A 24,633-nucleotide genomic window follows, 5' to 3' on the forward strand; every position below is an offset into this window, starting at 1 on the left:
ACCTCTGTCAACAACACCACGTTAACAGAGCAGCTGGAAATAATGAATCCACTCGTTAACCGAAACATGGAGGAGCAGACAACTCATGTTGTTTCTGTTCATTAAGTTTTTAAAAGCTGCTGAATTTCTGTAAGATATTACACTTTTTTTGAGGACATTAACGTCGGTGTGCGCAGCCGTAAACGGTCCGACCACCTCTGTCAACACCACACACCTGGAAATAATTAATCCACTCGTTACCTGAGACTATGGAGGAGCAGACGACTCCTGTTCGGCAGCAACACATTTTCAGTGTTGGCAAACTTCAGAGGTATCTGTCTGTCAAGTCACTGGTGTCCAATAATGACACGCTCACTGTCAGGCAGTACAGGTAAGAAAAGTTTGTTTGACAGTTTCTCAGCAATGTTAAATCATGTTTACATGTTTACAACTTCCTGTTGTCCTTTTTCAGTGCTGGTCAGTCAAACCCAACCTTCCTAATCCAAACACCTGCAGACAGCTATGTTCTCAGGAAGAAACCCCCAGGTGAGCTGCTGCCAGGAGCTCACAAGGTAATGTTTGTCAATAAAAAAAACTTTGGTAAATAAAACTTTTAGCACTATGAGATGTTTGCAGCACTTGTGTACTGGTTGTGCATCAAACAATTTCAGCAAAAAATAATTGTTCTAATAATTTACTAGAAAATTTTCTGCAAAGAAATAGAGTATATAGTTTGTAGCCTACTATATATATATTTGCACGTATTTGCACATTCAGTTGACCTGATCTGACCTTTGCACTGACTGAAACACTCTTTAGGTTAAAGATACAGTGTGTAGGATTTAGTGGCATCTAGTGGCGAGGTTGCAGATTGCAACCAACCGAATACCCCTTCCTTCCCAAGCATGTCGCAGAGCTGGTGGCCTTCATAAGAACACGAAAGGCTCTTGCCAAAGCGAGTGTTTAGCCCAATCCCAATGTCCACTCTCACAGGGTTTAATACTGTCCCACTGTCAAATCATCAAGTGCCTGAGGGCTCTCTCGCAGACATGTTGAGCCCTTTATGAACACTTTACGTAAGTTTGCATTTCTGCAGACTGCCTGAGGGAATTAGCCACAATCCATAGCTTTGTGGCATTAAACACATGGTTTCCAGGGGAAGCCTGGAGGTGTTAAGAAAAAGAGGACGGCACATCGGTGTTCAACCTGCCAGATTACACAATTGATCACACACAGAAACATTAATATAATCCAATTAACATTAGACTATATTAGACACCTGCTTTTATTCATCAACCAGGTCTTTTCATTTTGCTTAATGAAGCTGTTTTGACAAAAACAAGTAAATTGATTATTGGACATTGAAGCTGTGTGGAAGTGAAGTGACTGGGATCAGTCTTTTATGTGTAAGGCAACATCAGGCTCGATTTAAACATTGCTTTTCTAACTTTGTAAAACAAAATATAACAAATAAATACGTCAATAAAAATGTACTGAATTGTTATTTGTTATTAAAATAATAAATTGTACACCAACAACTTGGTAAAAAAATCTCCAAATTAAACAGGAATTACAATTCAAGTGTAAACTTTTTTAATGAGGCAACAAATTGGTAAATTAAATCAACAAATTGGAATTAAAATGACAGTATACAATGTATATAATATATAAACATAGAACTGAATAGATCACCCCCATTGTCCCAGATATCTGATATCTTAGGGCTGGGTGATATGGCCAAAATCTTTATCTTGTGTGTACTCCTGTGGGAATAAAATACTTGACAAATGAAAAGTATTTTGTACGAAGAGTTTTCATATTTGAAGAACTGACTGCAAAATGAATATAGAAGTTTTAAGTTAAATTATAGAGAACAAATAAATATATAGGACAGCCTATATGGCGATAGAAACGATATAGAAAAATATATGCGATACACATATTTATATTGTTTTGACAATATATATTGTCATATTGCCCAGCCCTACAATATTGGTATCCGTGCATCCCTAATCAGTATCTGTGTAGGAAATTATTAGTCGTGTGGGACCTGTGAATTTTTTTTTTAGGATAATATCTTGAGGCTTACAGTGTGGGTTATGATTTAATATAGAGTGGTGGATATTTGTGACTTTGTTTACAGGTGGACAGGGAGTATCGTGTGCAGAAGGCTCTGTTCTCTGTTGGCTTTCCTGTACCTCAGCCTCTCCTGCACTGCACTGATGCTGAAATCATTGGAACAGAGTTCTACTTAATGGAGCATGTGAAGGTAAGTTTGTGCTACCAAGTCCAAATCTCCCAGTGTCCCTGGCTGCATCTAATATATTTATTGCTGTTTTGCTTAACCTTTGCTCTATATTCTAATGATAAAAGATGACATTTGGACTTGCCTGTGTTTGCTTGCTGACACATGCTGACTTGACAAACCCAGGCTTCTAAATACATACTTAACCATCATATAATGGTCACCTATCAATAGATAAAAAGATATTCTTGCTTATTCATCCCTGTTGAGCAGGGGCGTATATTCAGGGATCTCCGTCTCCCTGGAGTGAGTGCAGCAGAGAGATCAGCTTTATATGTGGCTGCAGTGGAAGCGTTGGCAAAGCTACACTCACTGGACCTGGCATCACTGAACCTTAACGGATATGGAAAAGGATCAGGTTACTGCAAGAGACAAGTGAGCACAACACACTGTACTCAATAAACTTTATACATCTTCTCTGGAAAAAAGAGTTGTGACATTCAAAAGCGTCTTTCCATCTCTAAAGGTGTCCACCTGGACGAAGCAGTACAACGCAGCAGCCCACCGAGACATCCCAGCCATGAATGAGCTGTCTGATTGGTTGATGAAGAACTTGCCAGCCAATGATAACGAGGTCACGCTTGTCCACGGAGATTTCCGACTGGACAACTTGATATTCCATCCGACAGAGGTACAACTTCTCAGACAATTCCTCTTACCTGTCTGCTTCAGGATGTGACTGTCTTGCTCTAAAAAAAAGTGTTTGATGTCATTAGGCACGTGTGATAGCAGTGTTGGACTGGGAGCTGTCTACCACTGGGCAGCCCTTGGCAGACTTGGCCTACTTCCTCATGCCTCACTACTGGCCTCCAAGCGTCAGCATCTCCAGCACAATGGGAAGCTTAAAAGGAATAGAAGGTAACAAGCAAATAACAACCTTAAACAGCATAACAAATGTAGAACTAGTCTTTTTGTCATTTCCATTCAGTCACATGCAAGGCTGATAATTCCAGTGTCGGTTTTGATATCAAATCAAAAGACACTGTGATTATATTCTGGGTTATTAAATAATGAATTCACAATCAGAATATCAATAAATACAGACGCTAATAATGAATAAATAATATTAAAGTATTATGCCAGTAGAAATGGTTCCTGAGCCTCTAAGCAGGACTCGGTATAAATACAGACTGCAGCTGTTATTCACGTGCAGGTGTTTGTTAAACAGGTAACACGCTACAGAGAGAAAACTCTGTTACTCTGTCAGTGAGAACTACGTGTCTTTATTAGTATTAGTGCAGTGCAGACACAGAAGTCTCGACATCTGTTAAAGCTGACTGACAGCCGATCCAGCTGTGATCAGCTGCCTCCGTCATCAGAAACAGACTTCACTTGACGCTTCAGAGGAAAAAACTTCTCATGTCTCTAAAAACAAATGTCTTTGTTTCCTCTCTCTTCACATGGAAAAAGACGCAAGTGAGGGAAACGTGGATGCAATTAAGAGACTTGGGGTGCACTCATAGTATCGGTTCCAGTAATTGTTGTGGCTTTTCTGTCTCCTTGTCTCACCAACCAATGAGAAGGTATCCCAACTGTGGGTGAGCTGTCCTCCATTTACTGCCGGTGCCGGGGGATCCCATCTGCTTTGCCACAGTTGAATTTCTACCTGGCCCTGTCTGTCTTTAAAATGGCAGGGATTGCCCAGGTTTGTATTTATTTATACACAAAGTGGAACTCAAATTTTATCCCTGTTTGCCTTTTTTTTTAAATATATATATATACATTACAATTTAAGTGAAATTCTCGAATGTTTTAAACTCTCCTTTATTCGCCAATCAGGGGATATATGCACGCCACCTACTGGGTAATGCAAGTGCTCCCAATGCAGCTCAGTTCAGCCAGTGTGTGGAGCCGTTGGCTAAGGTTGCCTTGCAGCTTGCACAGAGGTTGGTTGGCTACTAGAGTTGTGTAAGAAAATGCCTGTGGTTGTTTTTACATGAGCATGCAATACAGTGACTGAACAATTGTTTTTTAAAATATGCTAGATGTTTGTGTTGGATCTGTGCTGTAAATGGCTCTCTGACTCATATGTCCTTTGCTGGTGTAATTTTATCCATAAGCTGTCACAAAGTCAGACACCCGCTGAGTTTGATAGAAGTTAATTAAATAAATGTGCCAATATAAGCAGTACTAGAGTTTTATATAATCCACATTTGACAGTCCAAACATTCTGTTATCAGTACAATATTGTCTTAATTCAGTGCTATTGGCCAGAAAACAGATTGATTCCACCTGCTGACTTAATTTAAGACAGCAACAGTTGGAATTCGGCATCCAGCTGCTGCTGCTTCCGATATTCGCTGTTGACTTTTTAACGTGTGAGATGTGTGTCTTGCCAGGTCTGACGCAGGTCCAACAGAAGAAGGTCTGTTCCTCCAGACAGCTAAAGGTCGGGTAGTTCTCCAGCAGGTCAAAGACTTCATGAGACAATACGTGCTTCCTGCTCAGCAGGTCAGTGCCAAGAGCTGCCGAGAACAGAAGAGAGATTTGTTTGCCCAGATGGACTTTTAACTTTCACATGAAAGGACTTGACAGAGCATACCAGCTCATTCATGCAATCAGGATTTATTCATTCGAGCGGGAGAACAATGAGTTTATTGATTGCATCAATTATATTGCACGCAGAATCATCACCATTAGCCGGGCATCATAGCGGTCTTAATGCAGTGCAGCAGTGTGAGGCTGAGAGATGGCATTGAAAATCTTGTGGGAGCAGTGGGAAGAGTGGTGTATTTTTTGTAAAACATAGATGTAACAACAGCTTCATTTCTCCTGTAGAATTACCCGCAGTAATAACTACATTAACACACCGTAATGTCTGAGAAATATTTCAGAATTTCTTTTTTATGGTACAGGATGGATCAATATAATAAATGTTGTTTTTCTCCAGGAGGTTGCAGAGTACTACTCCAAACACGCTCAGTCTCCACAGAGGTGGCACACAACCCAAATAGTCGAGGATCTAAAGGTATGTAAGGATATTTTTGCAAGTAACTTTTTTAACTTTTATTTAATTTGGTGGCAAAAGCAATCAAACATGTAACAATGCAGTAAATTCCAAACACAATTAAAATCACATGTGTTATTGAACAAATGTTATTTTAATATCAATCCAACAGGTCCAAGGGCCAACTTTTTTTACAATCTTGCCTAAACTGTGCACATCCCTTCTGAGTCAGCCCCACACTGCAGTCTGGCATCTACTTTGGGAGAAGCATTCAGTTTGCACAAGAAAATACACTCTAGGGGAATAAATTGTGATTTAACAGCTAAATGATGTAATAAAGTACTGACAGCTTATTGTTTTAAAAAGCAGAATCAGGTGAAATACATAGCTTGCCTTATGTTAAAGGGACAGTGTGTAGGATTTGGCAGCATCTAGTGGTGTGGTTGCCTATAGCAACTGAAGTACCCCTCCGTTCACTCCTCCCTTTCCAAGACTGCAGTAATGTAAGCCGCTGAGTGCAAAACTGTGGTAGCACCGTTCGCCTCGCTCAGAGGCCATACTTACCATAATAACACTACTTTAGGAGCAACAGAAGTCAGAAGGTGGCTAGTGGTACCACGGTTTTGCATGTTGCGGCTCACGTTACCGCAGTTTCACAAGCGTGTCAGAGAACGTAAGGTAATGTAAAAATGTGAAAGGCTCTCTCTAAAGCCAGTGTTTGGTCTGTCCGTTCTGTGCTACTGTAGAAACATGGCGGAGCATCCTAATTTCAGGTGATTATACACTAATGAAAACATAGCTATGAATATTTAATTCAATTTCTGCTATTAGTTCCCTCCGAAATGTTACACATTGTTCTTTTAATAGAGTACCTATCATGTGAAAAAAACTGTTGTGTCCTGCTGATAGAAGACAAAGTAGCAGACTCTATTATCTCAACTTTGAACTTGTGTCTGCAGCTACCAGTAAAACCCAGAGAAAGGAGAAAGGCTACTTTGTTTCTCTAGATTTTGTTGCACTGGGTCTGGGAGTGTTTGTTACTTAGTATAAAAACTGATAGAAATTGTTATGAGACAGAGACTTTCATGTAAAGGTTCCTCTCTCCGTGTACAGGAATAGAAACTTGTATTCACAGTTATGTTGATTTCAGCTTTATTTATAAAGAACATGAAGTAGACAGCATTTTTCTACTACAACACTCTGTATAATAACGTGTATCTGTGTGTCCAGGTGAAAGCCAGAGAGGCCGGACTGTGGAACCTGTTCCTGCCTGCAATCAGTGGTCTCAGTCAGTTGGACTATGCCTACATCGCAGAAGAAACTGGACGCCTCCTCTTTGCCCCCGAAGTCTTCAACTGCCAGGCTCCTGGTAACACATCCTACATGCTGTCAGATTATGGGATAATTTAGAGGCCAGTTGACAATATTATGGGTCTGTTTTGTCAGTCACATACCTTTACTTACAGCATGGAAAAGTATTTACAAAAGCACACTCATCCAGACGATAGATATTAGGTAAGAACAAATTTTACAAGATGGAAAAAATGAGTTCTCGATAACATCCTCTACACTACTCAGGTAAAATGCTCTCCAAATATCAACCTTTTAGCCTTGTTTTAACAACTGCAGTTTTGTGTTTATTCACTGGATTTAAAACCTAAAAATCACCCAAATTGGACCTTTTTAAGGTAATAGTTTGTCAGATAAGATAAACCAGTATGATTGAAGTTCTGATTATTATCCAAATTGAGTTCATACTTTCCTGGAAGACGGTGTGTGGTGTGATGTTTCTCCACAGACACCGGGAATATGGAGGTGCTCCACATGTTTGGCAGTGAGGAGCAGAAGAAGAAATGGCTGGAGCCTCTGCTCAGAGGAGAGATTCGCTCCTGCTTCTGTATGACAGGTATTTCCATGACCGTGTCCTCCTTCATCACTTGAAGAGTTTCAAATATGTGCTTCATGTCACGGGTCACTGTGCTTTACAAAAGGTTGAACAAGGAAAACACACCATATTCTCTGGAGTCAGTGGCGATAGGAGTGATGAAAATGTAAGGGAGGTAATTTAAGAGGTGAAATAATTTACTATGTGTACGCTTGAGGGAGCATCTTGAAACACTTGCTGTAAGTAACCGATTTTATGCCAAGTTACAAGGTACTGCTGACGTTCAGTCCTCCCAATACATGTTGTGTTTTTTTGCCAAACATTCCAGTGATGGTTGTGGTTTTAAATCAGCCAGGTAGCACGGTTGCTACCGTTCAGGGGCAGATTTAGTGATTTGGGGGCTCCAGGCAAACACCATCTTGCTTTAATTTTCACCCTCTCTAACTGGGAATGTTGTTAATGGCAGTGGTAGAAGAAGAAGGCTACTAAAAACCTTTTTTTTTCTGAAGTAAAACTATTAACTATTAATAGAAATACGATTAATACTGACAGTAAAAGTCCTGCATTCAAATTTTTACTTCAAGTGAAGAATGAAAAAGAAGTATTATCAGCACAATGTACTTAAATGTACTTCAAGGTGGTCTGTTCAAGGTGGAGCTTCCAATTCTAATATGCTGGATAGTTTAATGAATAATAATGCATTATATTTGGATTTTTATATTTTGTGAATCAAATCTGAATCTGCAGCGTAAACGATAACATTTCTCTGTCCGGGAAATGTAGTACTTCAGTGTTTTCCTCTGAAGTAGAAGTACACAGTAAGTACGTGGTAGGAGATGTAGTTGAGTTGCATATTTTTTACGTGCTTTTGGGGTCTTTTATTTGTTATTTTGGGGTACAATGACTTAGAATAGTAACATAATTCCATATTTTCCTTTCTAAACATCATAATACATCTATAGCTGTTTGGGGCCCTTTTAGTTGGGGGCCCCAGTCAGTCGCCTTCCTCGCCTAACGGTAAAGTCTGCCTTTGCTATCATCTCTGTAGTTTGGAAAATCTACATGCCAGCAGTGATCACTAGCTCACTATGAGTAATTTCTCCCTGTTTTCTTCCTATTTTCCTTCCACTCTGCCTGGAAACCACTGCCTGCTGCTCCCAGAGGTGATTACAGTGGGTGTGAACATCCCCATGGTTTTTCGTAAACACAGATGGTGATTAGTCGTGTTCGGAGGATGTTTTTTTGTCATCAGTTTGGTCGATTTATTACTCTGGATGTCGACAAACGGGAACATCCATCTTTTACTGATAAACAATTGTGACTTCTGACTTTGCTAGGAGTCATCTGCTGTAGAGTTTAAGTATGGAAATGGTGTGAGTGCACTCTATTTATTTTAACCACTCAGCCTGTGGTTTGAGCTGGAATCCAGCAATTTGGGAAAAGATGGAGCATAAAGCAAAAGCTAAGGATTGGATGTGTAAAACCTGTTAGTCAAAGTCTCATTGGTTATTGCCTTTTATTTGGTGTAAAATGTGTATGTTGTGAGTTTTAAGATGACCTGTGGTTCCTTCCCCAGAGCCTGATGTGGCCTCCAGTGATGCAACCAACATGGAGTGCACTCTCCAAAGGGAAGAAGACAACTACGTCATAAATGGCAAGAAATGGTGGAGCAGTGGTAAGTCTCTTTCTATTTCCATTGGTTATATCAGAAGAAACAAACATATGTATTATCCTACCAAGAACACTGAAGAGTTATTTTGGTCCATGAGGACTGAAAACGCCATTAGAGAGCAATAACAAAGGAGTTGTTTTATGTGTGCCTAGTTGGACTTGCTTTTAAATCATTATGTGAGGCAAATCCCCTTTAAATTAAAGAATGTTTTAAAAAGAGTAAATCTGAAAAGGTTATGATGTGCTCAAGAGGGTTTTAACTGTATGTAATCAAGATGTTATTGTAACAAAGCACTGCAGAGATAAATGCCTACCCAAACTGCTAACATGTGGACAACAAAAAAGGGCAGATGCCTCTACTCTAAGCATTATATAACTTGAACCACTTTTTAAAAGTTGAAAAATGTTGGATCCATTTCATTCTGGAAAATATGTCTCAGAGCAGCTTTGGGTTGGACCAGTAAAACGATCACAGATTCAAATAGTCAGTGTGTGTCCATCAATAGAGATTTAACCTCAAATTGATCAGTCATTGTAAATTATTCAAGGGCTAAATGCTCTTAAAATAAATGTAAATGTTGATGCTCAGTATGCACACATTGAATGTGTTTATTATTCTATGACCCAGACTAAACTGACTCATGTGTGAGTCGTTATTCTGCTGGTTTATAGCAAAGTTTAGTCTCTTTGGCTTCCGATTGGTTCATATTATCCCGTTAAAATGACTAAACGACATAATTTGATGTAGAAAAGTACTCTGCATATTAAGTCACCGACTTTGTAGAATTAAGCCTGAAGTATTTAGGATTTAAGTGATGGTTATCACAAAACTCATATTAGTGTTTGTAGATATTTATCGTGCGCCTCTTAAGTCACTGTGAACGGAAAGATATTCCAGATGTTTCCTCTGACACAGATGTGGTCTGAGGTTTTGACTCCACTTTAAAGGCAAACAGTGGCCTGTTGTTGTCTTTGTTGTTGTTATTTTTAACCTGAGCAGAATTCCTTCTTGTTGTTAAACAGAAAGCAATATGGTTTCCCAAGAATGAGCAGTATTTTCACTTTCAGTTGATTGTCTTTATGACGAGGACAGTCAATGTCATATGTCTAAAGTTAGTCTCTTTCCATTTCTCTTTTCTTTGGAAGTGAAATTTCCATCAGTATAAAAAACATCTTCTTGGTTTGGGGGAATGTCCTCTGCCGTCACGAATGCATCTCTGTTAGGAAACTATGCTGATGATGGCCATTTCATACTTACTGTGACCTGTGGCTGTTTTTGTGGCAAACCATATTATTCAGTGGAAATTGGAGGGTTTTGTTCCTCTGCAGTGTCCAGACCAGGGTTATTATAGAGAACTAAAGCAAAAAATAAGCAGTGGAAAATATTGTTAGTAAACCGACACTAAATAAAACCTATATCTTTTAATAAAAAAACTGAACTGAAACAATGTCGCCTGGTTACAAAAACTAATAAAAATGAGTATGAATTCCTTTCAGTTTTAGTTTTTTTTTTAGCTATAAAACATCACTACCGAAAAAAGGAGACGACATGAATTTCCATCAGCTCTCGTGACATTGAACCACAGAAATTGAATGGACTTGACCCTCCAGGAGAAAACGCTATGCTGCAATTACTTCACTAAAGTAGCGTGAAGATTATACATTGAACATTATGGCCATTCCTCAGTTCTCCAAACATGTATTTTGAATGTATATAGCTACATACTTTTGAGACATTATAGCTGGCCCGAACAAAAACAAACAAACTACTTTAAGATATAAAAACTAAACCTTTCTGGAATAACTGTAACTAAACTAAAACTAGCAAACAGACTCTGAAAAATTTATTAAAAATGAAAAACTATTATAACCGTGGTCCAGACACATTCAATGTGATTTTAATTTACAACAAAAAGAGCAGTAAAACTAGACGATATGTTAATTGAAATGACGTTACAAGTTTACCCTTTGCTATGGTCTCATTTTTTCCAAGTCTCAAATATAGTGTTCACTGCCAGCTGCTCACTGACGTTATGGGTGTTTCCCAATGCGCTGTCCAAGGCCCTTGGCCGCCTTCACAACATGTTCCCCGAAAGGACGTTCTGTACATTTGTTTATATTTGTACAGTCTCTTTTCCCATGGAGAAACAGTAGGTAAAGACTTTTCATCCGTGGTTTTTATGCTGTATTTCATTATGATAATTACACAGCAGTTCCCGCATTGCGGTAGGTTGCAGTAGTGTTTTTTTATGACTTGACTGTCATGGATTAACCCCAATGTAAATTAAACTTACTGCAAATATGGGCCTATCCACTTACATTAAAATGTTGCCTATAATCCACATACACTACAGAATGATGCCGTTTTCTTCTTTGCTTTACTCTTTGTGGCAAACTCTGAGTAGTTAGACAGGAGGGTCTATACTGTAGATGTTGCTAGGACAGCTCTGTGTTGTGGAAGCTATATAACACTGTCTGTTGGGCATGACAATGTGCTAAAATGAATCCCAGACCTGCAATCTTTTCTCTTTTAAGCCATAGGCGTTTGTATTTGCATACACGCTCACACAAGCACAGACGATGTACACATGCTTAACATTAGTAGTGGCGAGTGGAATGTAATCATCATAAAAGTGTTGATTTCCTTCAGGCCAACGTAACATTTTTAAGTTGAACAATCATATGAGTTGGTGTTATCGTTAATAATTTTGAGACACGTAATGTCTGCAAATAATTACTTGATCAGCCTGATGTACATCTGAGTCAGACCTTAATGAATTCAAATGAAATGCAGATTGTAACGGCTGTTTAACGACTGCTTTGTTCCTGTTTACCTATTTAGTCTTGTGACATACGACTCAATACTTGTTTTGCCTGGGGAACGAGTCATTCCTCGGAATAGAGAGACAACAGTTTGGGCCACAGTTTCAATCATCTCCAAGCAAACACGCCTAGTTTGTTAGAGTCCAGCTCCCACGCATCCAAGCTGTATGCCATTACAGTTGAAAGAGGATGACTAACAGGTACTGCGGATGGAAAGAATGATAAACAATGAAATGGTTTAATTCTAAAGATCTTTTATGAGCTATCTATGGTGGATCTGGTCAGGAAGTTTTGCCAAATGAAGCCGACCGCTCTCTGTCTTTGTTGTAGTTGTGTAAACAGGCTTGAGTAAAGTACTGTTGAAGAGGAACTATTGTTCTTATTTTCAGCTTCATACTTGTATTTGGGGTTTCTACTAGAGCATGTTTACAGGCTTTAATGTTCAAAAAACGCCTTTATTTTTCTCGCAGCACCTCTTTTCACCCCCTGTCTGAGCTCCATCCCAAAAAGCCCAGTCAGCTCTGATTGGTCAGCTGGCCCATTCTTTTGTGTTTGGTCAACTGAACCAAACACTTCGGACTACACTTCAACTAGCTTTGTTTGAGGGTGTGCTAAACTAGCCACTAGTCAAAGTGTGTTGCTTGGTGACATCACCATGTTATAAAAAAGGCAGGACTTTAAGCGGGAGTAAGAGAGTGATTCCCTTTGGCGTGGACTTTGAGCTTTGTAACTTTGCAGACCTTTTACATGCACAAAAAAACTATATAACACACTAAAGAAAAGGGAAAAAGCATAATAGGTTCCCTTTAACTCTAGGACTGTGTCCATCCCATGTTCTGAGCTTATATCTGATATGCGGTGAATGTATTGGGGTTAGCTTGAGCATGATGTTATATGATTTTATTGAGTCATTTTAAAGGGGAAAAGATTAAAGTCACCATTAAAATGTTATAGAATGATGGGTTGCACTTCACTGCAAACCATATGCTCTTTCAAACACATATTATTTAAATAAAGTTGGAGTGGTGAAAAAAAAAAAGTCTGGCTTAAAGCTGCTCCAAGGAGCATGCCGCTTTGTTTCCAGTTCGGTGACACGCAGGGGTTCTTCCTGCTGTTTGCTATTCTCTTTGTTTTTTCGACTCAATGGGTCGCCCACCGTGACAATAAGTCATCCCACATCCCAACCCAAACCACGGGATGTAATAAAAATGAGATGCAGATGATCTCACGGAAGGCAGCGCAGACTGTAAGGTTGAATTGGATTAGTTGTGAGGAACCAGAGAAGTACTCGGAGCATCTCGAGCTCCAGCTGCATTGAATTGCAACAGATGTTAGTAGCTGCGTGTCACTGAATATCTGTCTTTTATTAAACAAAATACATAATTTCTACAAAATTCTTTGCTTTGTTAGTGCATATAAACATATACTTTCATACAATTGTACAATAATAATCAATATATTTGGTTATTGATGTCTATTTCTTATGATGTAACGATGTGTATATATACATAGGTGCTTACGGGGACACATGTTAAGAGTCTTAAATAGTAAAGGTGCTGGTGGCTTGGTCTTCTGAACCAGACTGGGATTGCGTTGGACTGCGCGTGTTGAGTGCGATCTCCACTGCCGGCTCCTCGTTGACGTGTCTCGGGTGTCTCCCGACTCGCTGTCCAAGGCGCTTGGCAGCCTTCAGGACGTGTCCCCTGAAGGACGATCCGATGAAGGCGTAGAGGAGGGGGTTAATGCAAGCGTGGGTCAGCGCCAGGCTCTCTGTCACTTGGAGAGCGCGATCCAGGGCCTTGCTCTCCTCGCAGTCGGTCACTAAAATGTAGATGATGTCCATCGCCCGGCACAGCTTGACCACGTTGTAGGGCAGCTGGGTGAGAAGGAAGACAGCCACCACAGCCAGAAGGACACGCAGGGCGCGCCATTTTCGGTCTCTTCGCACCCCAGCTGCCCGGCTCAGTGCCCGCCCTACCAAGCAGTAGCACACCACCATGACCAAGAAAGGTAGCAGGAATCTAAGGGTCACCTCCAGCAGCTCCAGGGCAGCCTTTGCAGATCGGGCCATGCTGTGCGGGTAGACTTCTGTGCAGGACATCCTGTGATGGGAGTGCTTCACTGTGGAGAAGATAAGTTCAGGGAGACCAAGAAAGCTGGCTACAGCCCACAACACCACACACACCAGGAGCCACTGTCTTCTTACCCGGGGACATGTCCCACTCCTGCCTGTTGGATTTTGGGCTACAGCGCGACAACGATCCACACTGATGCACGCCAGCAGCAGCATGCCACAGCTGAAGTTGGCACTGTAGAGGAAGGAGGTGATCTTGCAGGCTGCCGGACCCAACATCCAGCCATGGACGGCGTCAGCCGCCCAGAAAGGCAGGGTGAAGAGAAGCAGCAGGTCCGAAATGGCGAGGTTAAGGATGCACACATCTGTGAGGGTTCGTAGTCGCAGCTTTGACATGTAGACCACCACTACCAGGGCATTCCCAGCCAGGCCTACAACCAGAGCCACAGCATAGATGATCGGGAGGAAGACCCTGCCAAAAGAGCGCACTTCCTCCTTGTCACAAACACTGTGTTCGTAATTGTACTCGTAACTGTCATTTAAGGCGGAGTCCTCATCGTCGTAAAAGTAATCTTCCATTTTCTGCTGTACTGAAAAAAAGAAGTACAATTTAGGGAAGCAATTGTCTTATTTTTAAATGGGAGAAAAAAATCACTTTGTTCTTTTTAGGGTTTTCAATCGATTAAAATATTGCTATTAATCACATGATTGTCCATAGTTAATCACAAATTTATCACACATTTTTTATCTGTTCAGAATGCACCTTGAAGGAAGAATTGTTAAGAATTTTAATACTCTTATCAACATGGGAGTGGACAAATATGCTGGCTTTATGCAAACTCAAGTTTGGAGCGTTATTTAGCCTCCTTTGCGACGAGCTAGTAGGACATGGCTGGTACCAATGGATTCCTTAAGTTTTTCTAGTTTAATATGATTCACTAACTTTTCAAATTTAGCCAGCTACAACCTAAAAGTCATTAGTTGCGTTAAAGAAATGAATGGCATTATCGTGTTAACTTTGACAGCCCTAGTCCTTTTTAATGATAATAATTGTGATATTTGGGCTATATAATCTATCAATTACATGAATGCGTAATTTGTGAGCAAAATACATGTAAAACATGAGCTGCTTTTCATCAAAAACAGGAAAAGGGAGTTCTTTCTTTATTCTGCATGAAAGGATTCTCTCGTGCATGGTTTCACTAATGGCTTAAGCTGTCTGTCTGCACTGTGTGGGCTTGAATAACACCAGTGAACAAAAAGAGGACTTGCAAAGCAACTAATTACCTTTTGTATTAAGTAGTTTGTATTCTGTTAGATACTAGATGATCTACAGACAACCTCTGATTTATTAATTAGCAATAAAGATAAAGATCATTCATCATAAAACTGTCATTGTTTCCCAAATGCCTACCGGTACAAGCTGCACTGCAAACTGATAACATCTTCTAAGCATCATGTAGGACAATCTGTTCACAGCTTGTAAACCTTATCTTATCTGTAAACACATTGATCCACTTGTACACTTCCATTTTTTTTTTCTCTTAATGATCCCTTTGGGAGACGAAGTCAAGAACGACAGGAAATATGTGGAGTGAGGGATGAGGATGACACGCAAGTGCAACTAAGGTCTCTTGCCAGATTCAAATCCAGGATGTTGCTTTTACTGTTAATGGTATGTGCTGGTTGAACAGGACATCCCATCGAAGTGAGACTTTCATCCAGAATCATTAACGTCCTCTTCCCTGTTGTTTCTCTCTAGAGGGAGACGTCATGTCTACTGAGGACTAGTAAATACAGTCCTGTCTCTGTGTATGTGGGTGTACGTGGTGTCTTTTACTGTCACAGATCAAACACAGATAATTCTTGTTGCTTGGAAAACTAACAATCTCTAGAGGAACATAATGATCAAACGGAGTTGGAAGCACTCCTCTAACATTGTTCACGTAGACATTAATCTCCTATATTCTGGATTTTATACAGTTCACCTAAAATGGAATTCAGAGAACTGCAAAACACATTGCGTGACGGATGATATAATTCCTGGCTGAGGACTAGAGAATATTATGCAGGAATATTTTGCATCCCGGGATAATTTATGCAAAGCATACTTGCTGTTAAGATGACAACAGTCGATTGTCGAAGTGTCAAGGTTTGTTATTTAATGAGACTTTATGTCCTGTTTTGGAAGTTACTGAAGCAGATGTTCATTGGGACATCCTGAAATATGTCAAGTATTCCTGTGCTGTCAACAGCTGCTCTTTATATGTAAGAGGAGCATCATGGGGTTAATGCGAGGTTTCATGGTTTTGACTTTGTTGTTTGGGTTATTTGGTCCCCACAAGCTAAATAGAGAACAAATCTAGTTAAAGGCAAAATTCAATAGATTAATATAGTGAAAAGTAATGTTTGTAACTGATCATAATTGGGAATATAGGCTTGTTTTACTGCGGTTTGCACAAACATACATGACGTAAACAAACTTTTATAAGCATCAGAAAATGTTAGATTTAACAAAATAAAACAAAATTGCTGTTTGGTGTTATTCCATATATTGAAAAGCTTATTTATTTATTTTTACTTTGGTGTAGTGACCTTTTTATTTACATATGGATCACTTGCATTTAATTTATTTTATGTAAAAAAATCACTGAGATTTAAGTGTTTTTTATCCTGTGGTATAAACTACACTAACAGTACTAATAATGATAATAATAATAATAATAAACTTTAGTCATATGACCGTGAGAGAAAACAAATACAAACAGGGAAACTGAACGCCAAAGGCTACGTTCGGCTTGTTATCATTACCTCACCATGGTTTGAATAATGTCATAAAATATCCTGAGCAGGACTTTGACTGCTCACACTCAAGTGAACCTTTGACTATCGGAAAAACAAGTCGCGTTACTTCTCAATAAATATCATGGTGTAATAAATTAATATAAAATGTATTTAGATAGTTTAACTTCAAATTAACAACATAAACATATAAAATGGCATTACATGTTCAAAAAACATAACAATTCTCCATACAAGATACAAGAAAAATCCAGTATTTACATTCTTCTAGTGATAGTTTGATTTGTTTTGTAGTTGAAAAAAAAGTAATAAAATATTGAGTAAAGTGGTGGTTAAAGTTGGAAACATTTTCTTACCTTGTGTCTGCTCCTTTTTGTGGGATTTGTAAAGCTGATGATATCCTTTTATAATCGCACACAACCGGCTGTTAAGTATCCTGAGGAGAGACGTTGCATGCACCACACGACTGAAGTGACTGATCTGTTTGGCTGAGCCCGCCCTACTCCCTTTCACGGAGCACCTCTCTTACCACGTAGCTCTCCATGCACGTGCGTATGTGTGTGTGGGTGTGTGTGTGTGTGTGCGCCTTTAAGACTGTGTTATGATGCAGGATAAACATCAAAAGTCCTTACTGTCTTTGTTTGGTGTGCTGGGCAAAGCACCGTACAAAGAGAGGCTGTTTTTCCATCTCAGATAAACTGTGAACTTAATCTCTCACTGTTGAAGTCGCACAGGGAGTGCCTTTTGTTTATGTCTGTGAGAAAAGAAATGATAAAAGGAGGATATAAAATAACATAATCCCATGAGGATGTAAATGTTTGTCCCATTTACAAGGCTTATTGTGGTTTGCTGGAATGCAGCCATTATTGGTTTGTTATAGTGTGCTGTGTAGATTTACCAACCAAACTCACATTAGAGTTTAAATGATTTTAACTGGAAATTTATGAATGAAACTTCAGTATTAGTTCCTTTTTTTTTTTTCTTATGAATAATGTTCCTTATTTTAGCTTTTTTTCAAGCTCTCTCTGTCTCACACTTTTTATTTTCTCTGTCTTTTATGCGTCCGTATATAAATAAATTCCCCAAAAAACTGAAGTCGGATATATTACAATCAAATATTTGGATGTCACATTCTCAGTAAGACGGATTCCTGGTGCTTAGGGTTATTTTCATTCCAGAGGTGGCGGGACATGTATGGACATGGCTGTTACATGACAGCAGGGCTCACCATGTATCATGGATCATGAGACTTACATAAGGGTTCAAACAAGGAAACACCCAACCTGCCCCCCGGGCCAAACGTGCTCACCTAGATGTGGTTTTTGGGTGAAGTCAGGTGTACATTTTTTTGTTCTTTTGTTGCAGTGCAAGCGTAGTCAATTAACGTTTGTTTAAATTTCTGCAATCAGAGACTGAGTTTAAAGACTAAACATCTGTCAGATTGTGTTTGTTGAAAGACTTATGCTGTGCTTCTCATACTGTGACTATCCCAAGACTATTGATGTCTTGTCTGTTGCTGTCTGGTGTCCATATGTCCTGTCCTTAGGGGACAGTTTTGCCACTTGAATAGAAATATATAAACAGAAGACAGACCATCGGTCATCCTGTCAGTGACATAGCCACATTGGAGACAGACAGGGAAATTACAAAGTATTCTGCATTCAGTCATCGTCCAGCTGTGCACTTCAGCTATCTGCTAATCAAACATCATCACTTCATTTGCTCTTTATCTAGTTAGTGTGATATCTTTTTAGATTGATCTATATGATGTTGCCCTCTAGTGGGTGATGTTTTTTGTTTGTTTTTGCAGCTGTAAAGGAAATATTTTATCCAGCAAAGACTCAAGTACATTTTTCAGTTTCTCTCCAACAAACAATATCGTCGTAATGACAAACTCAATGTTGCTCAGTGTGAAAGAATCAGACTCAGGAAATGTAAATCATCCTGTGGCTGCCTCAGCTTGCCGTTCTCATGCCATCCACGTTTGGTACTTCCCAGTAGGCGACACACATTGTTTCCGACCACACTCGGGCAATAGAATGGTTAACCCTCTGAGACCCACAATAGACCCGCTTCATCTTTTTTAGGGACATAGCAGGTCTGAAAGCTGGGAGATGCAGCTCAGCACTTTGTGTGAAGTTGTTCTAGTTATAAATCTGTAATAAACATGAATTAATTATTCATTTATTAAAATGAATTGTCAAAGTATATAAGGGCTTAGAACATTATGATGGAATTATATATGATGGCCATTCCCATGCTCTATTATGTCTCATAAGTTGTTGCAGCAATGTGTGGGTTGATATCATTTGTTAAACAGATTTAGGGTTAAATTTAGACTTTTTTTACCATTTGAGAATTAATCAAATTTATCAATAATCCCTGCAAAATACCACATTAAGACACCAAGACCCCATAGAAAAAGCCATGCTGTGATTTGGTATCAAAAACTTTTGATATTTGGAGATTTCTGCAAGAATTGCATTGTTCGGCGATTAGTTGGCGAGCACTTCTGTTCTGGAAGCTGCTCAGAAACCCCCTTATTGTCAATCTACCTACGAAAGCCATCCATCCTCTGAATGCTCTAGGTCTGTAGTTTGTAATCTGCAAAGGTTCATGAGGCTGTGATTATCCTAGAGCTCACAACAGGTAATTGTATACAGTGAGGTCAGGTTTCAGAAAATGGTCTCACTACAATGAAATGGTTACTATGGGGACTAACATCATCACACATGAATACAATTAGGCTCATTGGATCCACAAGAGTCTCAGCTTTCCAGCGACACTCAATTATTTTGCAATTCCAAGACCGTTAAGGGACCGCACTATGCAAAAATATTCAAACACACCATTTTTTAGATTGGGCATTTGTAGTGCATGCCTAAAATTGCATGTGATTATCATCAAGTGGGCATGTCTGTAAAGGGGAGACTCGTGGGTACCCATAGAACCCATTTTCATTCATATATCTTGAGGTCAGAGGTCAAGGGATCCCTTTGAAAATGGCCATGCCAGTTTTTCTCGCCAAAATGTAGCCCAACTTTGGGGCATTATTTAGCTTTCCTGACAAGCTAACACTGAATTCTTTGGGTTTTCTAGTTTCATATGATATCTGTATCTTCACTCTAGCTTTAAAACTGAGCCTGCTACAGCATCTGAAATACAGTAAAGTCTGTGGTCTTGGGTTTTTATGGACAGAGTCAGACTGTGAAAAGTTGCTTGTCTCATTTTTTGTTACACCACCAGACAACAACAAAACATGAATATAAATTAAACGCAGCATTTCTGACTGTTCCCGGCAGGCGCTGGCAATCCCCAATGCAAAATAGCCATTGTGATGTGCAGGAGCGGTTCTCTGGATGTGAGCAGCAGGTCAGTAGAACAGTTATGTGGTGAGGAATATTGTTTGTTTCCTCTACTGATGAGTGACTATACAGTATAAAAAAAAATACTTTGTCCTCATTTACGCAAGCGTTTAGGCTTCTGATGTCATGCTTTTAACCACATGTCTTCTACCATTTAGGTTGCTCTTCTGGTTTTATATATAGTTTTATATGGAAATGATTCTGTGCTTGTCAGTTTACCTTTGCACTTTAGTTTAGAGGCTATTTTCCCCGTTAACTTCCCGCCCTGCCACTATTATAATGGAAATGGACTTTGGTTAAGGGATGGGTTGTACTTCCCAGCATTTTAACACCTGACTCTTTCCTTGTCTTACTGCCTAGAGGTTTTAGATCACATCACAGAAACATTTATCCATTTAATCTTGTTGACACCAGTTGTCAGTTAAATTCATGTGGCTTGGCTCACACTTAGTTGGCTCTAACTTTTAACGTTCATCTGTCACAAGCATTTAAAATGTACATGGAGTAATCTCGAGAAAACAACCACACCCAAGATATGTGATACAATTTCTCCTTGTTTTTGTCAGCAGTGTAACAAGGAGCACACACCCAACCTTGTTTGCACAGAGAAGAAAATTAATCCGGGCAGCAGATTCAAATCAGCAAATAAGCACTTTGAAATGTGATCATATTTAGCGTGTAAAAACACTAGTCAAAATGGTTATTGTGGAATTATAGATTTAAAGAAAATTGTGGTCATACTTTGGTTTTAAATTTGTTTCTTAGGCATGGCCAACACAGCATGATCCTCGTCCCTATGGACACACCAGGTGTAAAGCTCGTCAGACCGCTCACTGTGTTTGGACAGGATGGTAGGATAATATCTGTCATTACATCTTCATGTGCTATTGATATGTTCCTGTTTTTCCACAATATTCATTTCCTTTTTGCATGCAAACATGACACATGAGCTTTCCTGACCAAATTAACCAGTTCCCTCTCTTGTTCCTGTGCTCAGATGCCATCCATGGTGGCCACTTTGAAGTGCACTTTGAAAACGTGCGTGTCCCTGCCTCCAACATTATTCTGGGTAAGAGGCTGTATGGGTGTGTGTTTCTGTTTATTTATTCACATTAGGTCTTATTTATTATCATTCTTTTATTGTGTTTGGACAGTAAAGTGATTCTGGCTTGACAATTATGTGTTTAAGGTCACCAGGCCAGAGATATAATTTCCCTCGTGTGATAATTTGCAGTATCTCTTCCTGTTCTGTCCCACGGTGTATTTGTTTCCAGGAGAAGGCAGGGGATTTGAAATTGCCCAGGGTCGTCTGGGGCCAGGCAGGCTTCACCACTGCATGAGGGCCGTCGGTGTGTCAGAGTTGGCACTGGAGCTGCTCTGCCAGCGGGCTGCCTCCAGGCGCACATTTGGAAAGAAACTGTACCAACATGTAAGAGAGATTCCTCTAACTCCAATTTCAGGGCTGTGGTACTGTCGCATGTATTGAGCACTTTCCTGCTGGTGACATCTAGTGGACAGTTGTTTTAGATGCAGCATGAGTAAATAATGCTCTCCTTCCTGTGTTATCTCTGTCATGTGTGTAGGAAGTTGTTGCTCACTGGATAGCAGAGTGCCGTCTTATGATAGAACAGACCCGCCTGCTGACTCTACATGCTGCTCATGCTCTGGATACACTGGGCAGCCGGGCTGCTCGCAAACAGGTAAAACTGTCAGTAGTCTGTTTTGGGCATAGTAGCGGGCTGTGTCCCAGTAGTGTACTGTTTTTGCAGTTTTCTTTGACTTTTTTTAATTTTTTCAACATACTAAACTATGACTTTTTTTCGACATACTATACTATAACTCTTCAGTATTTCTACATACTATACTATGACTTCTTTTTATTTTTTCCACATACTATAGTATGACTTTTTTATTATTTCGACATACTATACTATTACTTTTTTTTTTTACATACTATACTATAACTTTTTTATTTTTGTCATACAATACTATTACTTTTTTTTTTTTTCGACATACTTTACTATGACTTTTTTTTCGACATACTATAATATGACTTTTTTATTTTTTCGACTTACTATACTGTTTTTTTTACATACTATACTGTGACTTTTTAAAAAATGTTCTCCATACTATACTATTTTTTATTTATTTTTTCTACATACTATACTATGACTTATTTTTTTCGACTTACTATACTGTTTTTTTACATACTATGCTGTGACTTTTTTTTAAATGTTCTCCATGCTATACTATTTTTTTCTTTTTTTCTACATACTATACTATGACTTTTTTTTCGACATACTATAGTATGGCTTTTATTTTTTTCGACTTTCTATACCATGACTTTTGTTATTTTTTCGACATACTATACTATTACTTTTTAAATTTATTTTCATAACATAGCATGTTGAAAAATTTAATAAAAAAATGACATAGTATAGAATGTTGAAAAATGTCATGAAAAAAAGTCATATTATATAGCATGTTGAAAATTTCATGAAAAAGTCATATTATATAGTATGTCGAAAAATGTCATGAAAAAAATGTAGTATAGCATGTCGAAAAATTTCATGAAAAAAAGTCATAGCAAGTATGTCGAAAACTTTCATGAAAAAAAGTCGTAGTATATAGCATATCGAAAGATTTAATAAAAAATGTCATAGTATTTAATGTATACAAAAGCAGACACTACAATATTGTTTCTGGTCAGATAGCTCAGTCTGGTAGATAACTGGTTGGAATATCCGGTTGGAATACAGGAGGTTATGGGTTTGATCCTTATGTGGCACAGTCTGTTTTCAGGTCTAACTTCTAATGACGAAGTCAAATATATGAAGAGAACAGTCCCAAGTGCATGCGGCATCGGTGAGACGAGCGTCTCCTCCCAGGGTTTCAGAGAGATACAACTGGGGGGTTATGCAACAGAATATTTTGAAAAAAGTCATAGAAAAACAAAAATCACAGTATAGTATGTAGAAACATTTTTAAAGTCAGAGTATGTAATGTCGAAAAAATAAGTCATAGTATGCAGAAAAATGTTTAAAAAAGTCATATATAGTATGTCTAAAAAAAAAAAAAAAGTCAAAGTATGTCGAAAAAATAAGTCATGTATGTAAAAAAAAAGTTCAAAAATTCATTAAATTAAATTTGTTATGGCATACTACTATACTATATTCACATTACTTGAGACTTTTTTATAACATGAAAATAAAAAATTAAATGTAATTTAAATACTGTCAATGATGTAATAGGTTAGAGCTTGAAGTGGCGATGAGGTCTTGAAATGTATGGATAGGGTCTTAAAAGGGTATTACATTCAACTGCGGGTATTCCTGCATACATCCTGGTATGGAATTGGGACACAGCCAGTCTTTCAATAACCTCCTTATTTTTTACTGGTCTTCTCTATAGATTTCTATGATCAAGGTGGCAGCAGCCAGGATGGCGTGTAAGGTGGTAGACTGTGCTATACAGGTATATGGAGGTGCAGGTGTGTCTGGAGACTTCCCACTAGCACAGATGTAAGTTTACTTTTTTTTTTACCCCCACACATATGAGAATGACCATTAAACCAATGTCTTTTCTGATGCAAGTATTGCCACATTCTTCTTCAGGTATTCATATGTGCGGACTCTACGCATTGCTGATGGGCCAGATGAGGTGCACCTCTCCTCCATTGCTCATCTGGAACTGAGGGATCAACTAAAGAAGGCACAGGCCAAGCTGTAAAGTAACTGACATCATGTGGCCACAAAAGCTTTACTAAATTGCAATTTGCCTTAAATGAACAATGTGTAACATTTAAGGGGATTTATTGACAGAAATTGAATATAATATTAATAAGTATGTTGTTTATAGTGTATAATCACTTGAAAATATGAATCGTTGCGTTTTCAATGTAGATGCACGGCAGGCGCACTCAAACGCAGAAGCGACGCCGTCGCAACACAAGTGTTCACAAGCGCCTATTTTTCCGTGTGCGACGGCTGCACCCAGAGATAAAAATAGTTAAACTTTTAGAACGCACCGCATGTCATGTGACGAGGAAACAACCAATCACAGCCGGCAGATATCTTTTCTTTCTAACGTAAAAATCAGTCTACAGTAAATATATGGATGAGAAGTTAATCATTTGAGTGCAGGGCTACCCAGAGCTTTACGATCTGTCCCACGGACTATTCTACTTGCTTTACCCTTTCCGTCCAAGAACAACACAACACTTGGTTGAAAGTTCAGCCAACTTGACAGAGACAAATCGAGCAGTAAAGCTACTGTGACAGATTGATGGTGCTGAAAATCCATTTCTCTCTGAGTTTAGTTTAGTCGGAGCGCCTAACTGCTAAATTACGGCAACTTCATCATCGTCATCACAGCATTCAGGTTTTGATTACTTGGTATCGACAGGCGCGACAGGAGCACAACCTCCCAAGAACATTGGCTAAAAGTGGCACTGCTGGCGTTTTTCCACGTGTTTTTAGATGCTACATGTGAACGGACCCTATATCTACATACGGAGCTGGCCGCCATGTTTCTACAGTAGCCCAGAAACAAACTAAACATTGGCTCTAGTTAGTGCAATTTGCATACAGCCAGCTGTCCTTCCTGCATTTGTCAGTTTAAACTGTGTTGCTTTTCATCTGGATTATGATTTAAACTTCGTATTTGTGTAATATTATCATGCGAACCGAGCTTTGATTGGTCAGTAGGGCGGTGCTTTATATGAGTTGATCTCTTATCTGGAACATAATCTGTTCCAGAGCAGGTTAGATGTTCAGCATAAGT

At 39.1% G+C, this 24,633-nt stretch overlaps 2 protein-coding genes across 4 annotated transcripts; one reads left to right on the plus strand and one right to left on the minus strand.

Annotated features, from left to right (window-relative positions):
* Positions 1–115: 115 nt before the first annotated feature.
* acad11 (acyl-CoA dehydrogenase family, member 11) lies at positions 116–23,697 on the plus strand. Of its 2 annotated transcripts, none has more exons than XM_037757401.1 (20): positions 116–370; positions 452–551; positions 2,123–2,248; positions 2,498–2,659; positions 2,751–2,915; positions 3,001–3,142; positions 3,808–3,929; positions 4,064–4,170; positions 4,624–4,735; positions 5,175–5,252; positions 6,462–6,600; positions 7,030–7,137; positions 8,693–8,791; positions 19,789–19,858; positions 20,617–20,702; positions 20,849–20,920; positions 21,126–21,280; positions 21,435–21,551; positions 23,263–23,372; positions 23,466–23,697. In XM_037757401.1, exons 1-20 carry the CDS (start codon positions 249–251, stop codon positions 23,578–23,580), a joined length of 2,307 nt encoding a protein of 768 aa, XP_037613329.1. In that variant the 5' UTR covers positions 116–248; the 3' UTR covers positions 23,581–23,697. The 2 variants fall into 2 exon arrangements, with proteins under 2 accessions (XP_037613329.1, XP_037613330.1); XM_037757402.1 differs by having other exon boundaries at positions 213–370; positions 452–525.
* ackr4b (atypical chemokine receptor 4b) lies at positions 12,950–17,016 on the minus strand. 2 transcript variants are annotated; one of them, XM_037757409.1, is made up of 2 exons: positions 16,843–17,016; positions 12,950–14,274 (listed from the first exon to the last, which is right to left on the minus strand). In XM_037757409.1, exon 2 carries the CDS (start codon positions 14,261–14,263, stop codon positions 13,151–13,153), a length of 1,113 nt encoding a protein of 370 aa, XP_037613337.1. In that variant the 5' UTR covers positions 14,264–14,274; positions 16,843–17,016; the 3' UTR covers positions 12,950–13,150. The 2 variants fall into 2 exon arrangements, with proteins under 2 accessions (XP_037613337.1, XP_037613336.1); XM_037757408.1 differs by having other exon boundaries at positions 12,950–14,269; positions 16,843–17,015.
* Positions 23,698–24,633: the final 936 nt, after the last annotated feature.

The sequence above is a fragment of the Sebastes umbrosus genome, chromosome 21, assembly GCF_015220745.1.
Source record: "Sebastes umbrosus isolate fSebUmb1 chromosome 21, fSebUmb1.pri, whole genome shotgun sequence".
Classification (NCBI taxonomy): domain Eukaryota; kingdom Metazoa; phylum Chordata; class Actinopteri; order Perciformes; family Sebastidae; genus Sebastes; species Sebastes umbrosus.

Coding starts and splice junctions, on each gene's coding strand:
- acad11 (XM_037757401.1), top strand. CDS start 249: ATGGAGGAGCAGACGACTCCTGTTCGGCAGCAACACATTTTCAGTGTT. Junction 2,249..2,497: donor ACTTAATGGAGCATGTGAAG/GTAAGTTTGTGC, acceptor CCTGTTGAGCAG/GGGCGTATATTCAGGGATCT. Junction 4,171..4,623: donor GCCTTGCAGCTTGCACAGAG/GTTGGTTGGCTA, acceptor GTGTCTTGCCAG/GTCTGACGCAGGTCCAACAG.
- ackr4b (XM_037757409.1), bottom strand. CDS start 14,263: ATGGAAGATTACTTTTACGACGATGAGGACTCCGCCTTAAATGACAGT.